Source organism: Furipterus horrens, unplaced genomic scaffold (genome assembly GCF_987537825.1).
Source record: "Furipterus horrens unplaced genomic scaffold, mFurHor1.1.pri manual_scaffold_11, whole genome shotgun sequence".
NCBI classification, from domain to species: Eukaryota; Metazoa; Chordata; class Mammalia; order Chiroptera; family Furipteridae; genus Furipterus; species Furipterus horrens.
Window position 1 is genome coordinate 4286155 of NW_028327181.1, and position 9711 is coordinate 4295865.

The 9711-nt window shown below is 50.6% G+C and overlaps 1 protein-coding gene across 1 annotated transcript; it reads right to left on the minus strand.

Annotated features, from left to right (window-relative positions):
* Nucleotides 1-1466: 1466 nt before the first annotated feature.
* MYL2 (myosin light chain 2) lies at nt 1467-9175 on the minus strand. The gene is made up of 7 exons (XM_090290720.1): nt 9092-9175; nt 7745-7834; nt 5458-5533; nt 4054-4158; nt 3446-3524; nt 3308-3356; nt 1467-1806 (listed from the first exon to the last, which is right to left on the minus strand). Exons 1-7 carry the CDS (start codon nt 9092-9094, stop codon nt 1708-1710), a joined length of 501 nt encoding a protein of 166 aa, XP_090146846.1. The 5' UTR covers nt 9095-9175; the 3' UTR covers nt 1467-1707.
* Between the last annotated feature and the right edge of the window lie 536 nt (nt 9176-9711).

The following is a 9711-nucleotide window of genomic DNA, read 5'->3' on the forward strand; positions in this document are numbered from 1 at the left end:
CTGGGGGCCACATCACTTCTGCATCTGTGTGTGTGTGTCTCGTGGATGATGGGGCCCCTCCGAGGTCTCCTCAGGACCTGGCTGTGTTTCCGCAGGGGCCCCAGGTAACAGGTTCTGAGTGTGGGAGGTGTGGGTCATTACAGTGTGTGGAACATGGTGGCTCATCATGGGTGGGGGCCCCGGGTCCCTGCCTGTCCAGCTTGCTGTTGGCTTTGAGAGGGGCCTCATTTCCCGGAAACCAGGGATGCTGTCATTCTCTGTACAGATGGAGACGACCCTGGGCTCTTCCCGCAGGGGCTCTGGTGTTCTAGCCTGGAGGACTCACTCCAGTCCTGGCTCCTCCGACTGCCTGGACCCCGTCGTTCCTTCTGGGTGACGCCAGCTGCCACTCCCATCCCCGGTTTCGGCTCTTAGCCCCTGTTCCATCATTCGTTTTGGCTGTGTCCTGAGTTTTGGGGATTCTCTTGAAAACTTATGAGTGTTCACTCCCCTTCTTCCTGAAAGGCAACTGGATTTGCCTTTGGGCAACAGCCACAGGGTTGAGGAAGGGGCTGATTTTAGCCCCAGGATGAGGGTTAATCATGTGACCCAGGTCTGCTGGGCAAAGTGCTACCCCTGTTTCAGGTTGGTTAGGTGCCCTGTACGCCCTCTTCTGGGAACTGGCCTGGGGCTGGGAGAAAGAGATGTGCCCTCTTTCTGGGAAAGTTACTGAGGGGACAGATGGGTGCCGTTCTGCTGCTGTTGAGACCAGAGCAACGTGAAGGAGAGCAGGGCATCGGCGAGGCCTCCGCAGGGACTGGTGGCCCTGTCTGAGCGCCTTGATGCAGCCGTGACTGAAGCCCTTGGACTTTTTAGCTATGCAAACTCATTTGTTTCCTAAATTGGGATTCTTACAACCCAAAGAGACCCAAATGCTTTACAAATGATTCTGATCACTCACAATCCAGAGTTACTTCATGCCCAGGCCTGGTTCCTGGACCTCAGAGGGGGTCAGAAATCAGTATCCCGCCCCCAATTTGCCAGGAGAGAAGGACAGACAAGTCCTACTTTATCTAAAATTAGACACTGACTTCCTACAATTAACGGATGTGATTCCCCCACCCCCAAACGTGCCATATTCTTATCATGCACGTGAGGCCTCTTCCTGTTAAAGCGTCATGGGGCCCAGGGAGGCACCTCTGGGAGAAGCACCCCAAGGGTGTCCCAGAGGAAACGATGTCACGGAAGCTGGACGCTACAAATGCTTGAGCTCTTTGGAAGGAAGGGCTGCTTGCCTGTCGTTAACAGTCCTGTCAAATGTGGCCCATAATAGTCCTGAGTGGCTGTAAAGGTCTATTTTAAGTAAAGAGTCATTACAACGCAATAGTAATGACAACAGGACCCTCACGAGCTTGTACGCTGCCTCCGTGGGCACTAGCAAAGGGCCGACCCTCTTCTGGGCGCTCTGTCAGAGAAACACTGTGAGCAAACACACGACCTCCTGTTTATTTGAAGGTGGCCTCTGCATAGATTTCCACTGCAGAATGTGTGGTTGCGTGGCATTGATAAGCCACCAAGGCTGCGAAGAAGAAGGGAGTCGATGCAGGAGACAGCCACACAGCTGACAGGCCAGGGGCAGGGGTGGCGGCTTCCCTGGGCCACGGGTGAGGAGAACAGGGACTACCCTCCCCACAAAGACAGGCCCAGATGCGGCAGGGAGCCCGCCCTCTAGTCCTTTTCTTCTCCGTGGGTGATGATGTGTACCAGGTTCTTGTAGTCCAAGTTGCCGGTCACATCAGGCGGGAAGGCAGCAAACATCTGATCGATCTGAAATGAACCAGCAGGAGGCACAGAGGATGATGGGAGGGGAAGTGGGAGGGGGTACGGGATGGGGGGTGAAGGGGTCGTTTCAGGGACGTGGGGCGTGGTAGACGTGGAGATGCACTATAGGATCCCCTCCAGGAAGTCCTTGTCACCCAGCTGCAGCAGAAAGCAGCAGGCCCCAAGGTCACTCCCTTCCTGGGGAAGCCCACGGCCAACTGATGGGTGTGGGGCTCAACTTGGGGTTTCTCAGAAGGGCCGTTCTAGCCCCAGGGAGTGTTGACCAGGACGCTCTTTTGGGCCTGAATCTCAGGTCAACATCTCCTTCGAGCCCTCCTGCTTCCTTGCCCTTCCTTCCCAGGTGCTGACCCCAAGGGGCCACCTTGCAGGAATGTTCCCGGGAACCCATCATGGGATGGGTAACTCAGGTTGTATGGGAGTACGGTGGGCCTGGTGGGGACTGTGGCTAAATGGGGACACACAGGCCACTTACAGAAATGGCAACCACTCAGGGCCAGCTGAATGTGGCCACATGGGCGAGGAAGTCAGACTCCAAAGGAATCTGACTCTAGGAATCTAGATTTTTTTAAAACATGTGCTTTCCACATTAAAAAAATGACTGGTTCTTTTTTAAAAAAACAGACTGTTAGTAGCTAGCATGTGATAACATCGCCCTTATCACAGGTTAGTACTTTGCACATATTAACTTGTTTAATCCTCACGCGGTACTGCGAGGTAGGTTCTGTTATTGTTCTTACTTTACAGACGAGGACAGTGAGGCACAGTGAGGTTACGGAGCTGGTCCAAGGTCACAGAGCGGGTGGGGGGTGAAGGTGGGCTCTTTCAACTCCTTAGGTGTTGGGGGGAAAATCTAAAACTTTTTAGTAAAATGTGGAACTTGATGGAATCAGGCCTGAGAAGGGACTATTTTAAATAGGCCCTAAGGTACATTAACAAGGACTGGACGGTTGCATGTTCATACAGGACTTTTGGCAAATTATCAAGTCTCGCTTCTTCTAGGCACACTGCTGCCACCTGCCAGAAAACCCATATATTCTGATTTTTAAAAAAATCAAACAAGACACTACTGCCATCTGCTGCCACAAATACGCTCTCTATGCTACGTATCACAAGGGCGGCATCCAGGAGGGCCGTGCAGCGCGAACGTCCGTGACAGCGCCCGCCACCCCCAGGCCAGCAGGTGCTCTGACCGGGGCTCCCTGCGTTGTGCAGAAGGCAGACCTGGAGTCAGACAGACCTGCACTTATCGTCAGGGCTGCCCTTTCAGGCAAGTGACTTAACTTCCCTGGGCCTCAGTTTTTCCACCTGTAAAATGACAATAATACTAGTTCTGACTCGTGGGGTGACTGAGAGAATGAAATGCACTCAGGGCTCCACAAGCAATAGCAGGTCCTCTCTCAGTGGGGCCAGGCGTGTTTTAGAAAAGAGGGCTCTGGAGTTCCTGGAAGGGAGCTGGGATGCAGAGAACGTGCCAAGGGCCCGTTACCTCCTCCTTGGTAAATCTCTCCGCCTGCGTGGTCAGCATCTCCTTGACGCTGCAGAGAGAGAAGAGCAGGTGTTGGTGCCAGGTGTGTCTGGGGGGAAGCAGGGCACCCCCACGTCCTCCCCCACAGGCCCCACTCACTAATCAGCCTTGAGCACCCCTTTGCCTTCGGGGTCAAACACTTTGAAAGCGTTGAGAATGGTCTCCTCGGGGTCTGCCCCTGAAACAGAAAACAGGGTTGAAACATGCCTGGGAACCTGTTGTGCCCTAGGAGGCAAGACCCAAGCCCCCCAAAGTGGGAGGCCAGAGCCAGTCTATATTGCTGATAATGCTGCTTTCCTCTGAGCACTGAGCCTTGATATTTTAAAAGAGTGGGCTGAGCATCCGATTATTTGTGAGCAAAGCCCAAGTTCAAATGTTGATCTAGATTTAGAAGGACTGGGATTGGAATCCTGAGGCCGGCACTTGTCAGCTATGCGACTTTCTGTCTCTGAGCCTCAGTCCTCCATCTGTAGCCTGGGGATGAGAATAGAACCTCCCTCCTTGGTGCTGTTGAGTGAAGTGAGGTCTGGCTCGGGGTACGCCTTGGAGCAATGTCAGCTGCTGTCTTTATTCTTCTCCCCTCATGTTACCCTGCCCCCATCTCCTGGCAATCCTTGTCTTTTCTCCTCCTGCTTTAAGCCATCCCCAAAGATGAAGGCACACGAAGACAGACAGACGAACACACACACGGATGCACACAAACTTACCCTTAAGTTTCTCCCCAAACATGGTCAGGAACACCGTAAAGTTAATGGGACCCGGCGCTTCCTTTATCATGTCATCAATTTCATCATTTTGCACATTCATCCGCCCTAGGACGGGAAACACACACTCAGGGCCTCTGCGCGGGGACAGAAACAGCGACTAGGACACTGGCATTTGCCCTTTTAATTCCACTTCAGGGCACCCAGGCTAAGAATAATCAGAGACAGGGTGGGCGGGCCACCGATTCACGTGAGATGATGTTCGTGACGGTGTTATTTGTAATAGATAACTGGAAGCAACCCAAACTATGATGTAGGAGGGGTTAGTTATTTTAAAATAGTGTCTTCAGAACCTGGGACATTTTATACAGATATTTTAATATTTTACTCCAATGGGAAATGCTCATCTTACAAATTAGCTCTTCTGAGCTGGAGGTGGGAGAGACAGGTCAGAATCACTGAGGAGCTTGTTCAGGTTACACCCACTGTCACCAACACAGCCGTGGAGATTCTGGTATACCTAGCTGCTCTAGCCCCTGCCACATGCTCATATAGTACCTTTGTGCAAATTAGAAAAAGATACCCCTTCTTAAGGGACTTTATGTTTTGACTATAAAAATCTACAGTGGCTCCTCTGTAGAACCGTGCAATGCACAACCTGAGCTCCTGGCCACAGTGGCCCTGAGCTCTGGGGGCAGGAGTAGGGAGGGGGTGAGTGGCGGCAGGTTGGCCATGTACATTTTGTAAAAGATCCATGTACTCACGGTCACACAATTGAGAAATAAACTTTGAAAAAGCTGAAGCCAAAATAAAATGACTCCAGCCCTGACTGGTATGGCTCAGTGGATTGGAGGTTGTCCCACTAACCGAAATGTTGTGGGTTCGATTCCCAGTCAGGACACGTGCCTGGGTTGCAGGTTCAGTCTCCTGTCCATGCACATAGGAGAGGCAACCAATAGATGTTCCTCTCTTACATCAATGTTTCTCTTTTTCTCTCTCCCTCCCTTCCCTTCTCTCTAAATAAAACAAAATCTCTTAGCCAATTTGATTAAAAAATCTTAAAAATAAACCAAAATAGAATGATTCCAATTATTAACCGCTTCCCTCCCATATAGACTTAGAGGCAGAAATGTTAACCGTGGGGAGTGGTCTAATGGGTAATGAATGTTGTTTTCGCCTTCATACCTTTCTAAATTTTCCCAGTTTTCTGTTGCGAGCTAGCGCTGCATTCAAGTCACACACAAAAAAGTTACTGAAACTATGAAGACACTCAAAGATTCAACCCCCTTTCCTACGCTCTGAAGTTTGTCTTAAATGCCAATCATGCTCGAGCTATTTCTTGGGAAAATGACAAGCTCTTCACCTTTTCAATGGCCCCGCCTCCCGGCCCTAGAGGGGGCAACTTACCGAGAGCAGCAAAGGTGTCCCTCAGATCGTTCTTGTCGATGAAGCCGTCCCTGTTCTGGTCCATGATGGTGAAGGCCTGCGAAAGGGGCGTGGCCGGCAGGAGAAGTTGGGGGGAGGAACCCAAGAGGCTGGGCCACGGGGCAGGGGAGGTGGGATTCTGGGATTTTCCAAGAAACACCGAAGGACGTCAGATCCAGAGTCAAAGGTTTAAAGCTGCCTGGCAGGTCCTCACAATGTTAGGCCTAGAGTTAACCGTGTGATCCAGCAATTCACTTGTGAGGTTTCTTGCCAGAGAATTAAAACATCTGTCCACACAGAAACCTGAATATGAATGTCCACAGCAGCATAATTCGTTAAGAGCCGGAAACTGCAAAGAGTCCACATGTCCATCAGTGGATGGATGGAAGGATGGACAAAACGTGGCCTGGCTATACAATGGCGTACCACTCAGCCATAAAAACGGAGGAAACATGGACAGACGTCGCAATATCAGTGAACATGGGAGCCTGATGCTAAAGGAGAGATGCCAGACCCCAAAGGCCACCTATTGTGTGGTTCAGTTTCTGTGAAATGTCCAGAATTGGCAAACCATAGAGGCAGAAAATAGATCAGTGGCCCCCAGAGGCTGGGGGCGGAGGGGAGTGTGGAGTGGCTGACCGCTGAAGAGCACGCGGTTGCTTTTGAGGGTGATGAAAATGTTCTGAGGTTGGATGGCAGATAAAGGTTGCAGAACTCGGATGATACTCAAGAGCCCCTGAATTGTACTCTTTAAATAAGCAAATCTGTGGTACGTGAATTATATTCCTCTAAAGTGGTTATTAAGAAAAACAAGTTAAAACTAGGGTCTCCTGTCTGCTCCCTGACTCGCCAGCCCACGCCGTATGTAAAAGGGGGCTGGTGATCGTCCCCTGCTAGCTAGCAGGGAGACTCTAAGAGCTTTGCGAATGCCCAGGGGGTTTACAAATGGCATGTCATCTCTGTGTTTGCTGAGCCCCCTCTTGCAGCTGGTCGTTGAAAGTATTTGCAGTCCCTGCCCATGCCCCCGGCAGCTGGTCTCATCTCAGGGGCTGGGAGGGGGTCAGGGCGAAGGGTGGTGTAGCTTTCTCCCTGGAAGGTAACTATTTCAAGTTCAGATATGATGTTTCATCCCAGGAATTCCTCTTTCCCTGGTGGCCTATGGAACACGACATTCCCATGACCTGAATGGCAGTGGGGACAAGGGGTGCCCGCGTGCATGTCCCGTTTGGAAATCCTGATGGTTTCCCCTTGGCATGGCTTAGCGTATTTTCCTCTGAAGGGCCAGGTAGGGGTGTGGGTGACCCCATGTGAGCCAGTCATGATTGCTGGAAAAAGAGTTAATTGTCTGTCCTTCAAAGCCTTCAGGAGGTGCCATGATTTTGCCTAACTGCTCTGCTTAGGACGGCACCGTCCGGTAGAATGTGATACGGTTTCAGATCCTGCTGCGAGTTAACAATCAAGGACTGTAAAATTTGAAATCTAAGAGATATTGCTTTTCATCTCTTTTGCCAGTCTTTTTGCAGACTGGCAAAAATAGTGGTTTAGACTATTAATGCCCACTGTTGACAGAGATGTGGGGGGAAATCACTTTCTCCTCTTGGGACCAGTAGGAGTAGGAATTAGCACCTTGTTTCTGGAGAACAGCTTGGACCAGCAGTTCTAATTATTTTTAGTTCCTTTTTTTTTTTTTTTTAAATCCCTCTGACCCAGCAATTTTGCTTTTAGGACTTTACTCCAAGGAAATAACCAGATATACAAGTGAAGATGTGTTATTTATAAAAGTAAAACATTCTAAACACATGTAGCATCCCACTATAGGACGTAGTTTAAATAAATGATAGAAAATGTTGATACTGAATTACTCAAAGAAAAATATCAGGCACTCATCAGCATGTGCAGAAGGTTGTAACTTTAAGAAAATATATACATGTGTAACAAAAAATGACTTGAAGGGTATTGTATACCAAAATGTTAGCTGGTTATTTATCTCTGGATGGTAGAATTATAAGTCATTTGTATTTTCTTTATGCTTTTCTTAATTTTTTTTCTACATTTTCAACAATAAAAAAATGCTTTCTTTTGACAACTAGCAAAAGTTATTAAAAATAATTTCCCGAAGTGGGTCACACTGAGGTGCAGACTGAATCTGGGGTTGTTTGGAGGACAAAGATGTCTAAGCAAGAGGTCCCTGAAGGGCTTGCAGAACGAGGGAAGGTGTTCCCTAACGGGGGGGATGATGGGGGACCTGCCTCCCTCCAGCTGCACCCACCTCCTTGAATTCCTGAATCTGGGTCTGTTCAAACATGGAGAACACGTTGGAATTGGCTCCCTCTATTCTCTTCTTGGCCTTCTTGGGTGCCTGGGGAGGGAGCAAGCATCGATTAGAGGAGGCAGAGGCTGGAAGTGAGAAAAGCAGGTCCGGCGCTATCTGAGGGTGAGCCTTGGCTGCTCATCTGTGAAACTGGGGTACGGCGTCCACACGCTTCTGAAAACAGTGACGCTGGTGGGATAAAAAGACGCAAAATGACATTTCTCCAAGGCCCCCTGGCTCCAGTGGGTCATAAGAGATTGTGGATTTGCAGCGGCTCCTTCTGAAAACGAGGAGAGGTGGAAGTGAGCCTCCGGGGGTGGAGGCCGCACCTGCCAATCAGCCTGGCGGGGTCCAGCCGCTTTTGTTCTGGCGCATTTCACAAAAAGTTCAGTGATGCAGGGAAGGAGAATTGATGGGAGGGGAGAAAAAGTCAGGCTCGCTAAACCGCGGCGAATGCCAAGATGAAATGACACTTTTTCTGGGTGTTAAAACCTGACGGCTCCCCAGCCCCTACTCCCCCCAACAACACACACAATTTTCCCTTGATCCAAATGGCAGCGAAATCTCTCTAAAGGTTCTGGCCTTGCACCGTGCAAACTGCAGAGAGAGTGAGTGAGTTAACATTTCCCCCTACACCCTTCTCTCTGACTTTAAATAGTGAGGGTGAATGCTTAGACACGGCGTACATCATTTCATGGAATCTTCACAACGGCTCTGCCAGGTAGATGCTACTGTTCCCGCATCATTTTACTGGGGAGGCTGCTGAAGCTCAGAGGGGTTGGGCCACTTGCCCACGGTCACACAGTCACAAAGAAGCAGAGCTGGAGTTGACCCGGGGCAGTCTGGCTCCAGAGTCTGTGCCCCTGAGCTCTCTCCTAGGCTGACCCTAATTTGGGGTCTTCTTGCTTCGGGAGGGGGACACCTAAGCAAACAACACACGGAGAAAGATTTGAATTTTGCAAGTTCAAGAGTTGAAAACAAAAAGATCTTTGCCCCAGCTGCCTGAACAAGAGAGAGGAATTACAATTTGATCCTTAAAAGCATGCAATCCCATTTTGCAAGCCCTGGGAGTTATCGATTCCTCAAGAGGTCAGCAGACAAGCCATAAAAAAGCCAACTCTCTTATTTTGCTTTTGCAAGTGCCCGGGAGCTGGTGTTATTTGTGGCCGATCGGGGCATTGATTGGGGTTTCTCTGTGCACGCACAGCAAGCAGCACTTTTTCCACCAGGGCCTGGGGCCCTCGAAAGCTGCCTCCCCTTCTCCCCACCCAGCGTGACTCGCCTCCTGGAGCCCTCGCTACTCACCATGGCGGAAAGGACTCAAGAACACTGCTTCCCTGGAACGATCCTGCAGGGTGCCCGCGCTCCTCCGCCAGAACAATAAATACTTCCTCCCCGTGTTTAAAAATAACCCCATGACCACTTTTGGCAGTAATAGGTGAGGCAGGCACCACCTAAGCACCCCCTGCCCCCCGCCCCATGCCATTCTTCTGAAGTAAGGGCAGCTCACTCACCACCTGGTGACACTTGAGACCCGAAAGGCATTCAAGGTTAAAGAGCCAGGCGGCCGGGTCACGGGGAGAGATGCTTTCTGCAGCGCCCAGGCGGGCGACACTTGTGCTTGTCAGTTTCGAGAGAGAAAATGGCAGGGACAGGGGACTTAACATTCTCTGACATTATCAGGCACCGGCCCCACCCCAGGGCCTTTACACCCACGGTTCCCTCCACCCGGAATGCTTTTCCCTCAGACATCCCTCCCCTCCTTCCCATCTTTGCTCAGATGTCACCTTCTCGGTGAGCCGTCCCCACCACCCCGTTGAAGCAGCCATTCACGCCCTGCACCGCAGCCCAGCTCTCTGTTTTTCTCTACAGCATTTTCGTCCCCAGTAGACGACGAATTTACTTATTGCTCTTGTGCCCGGCTC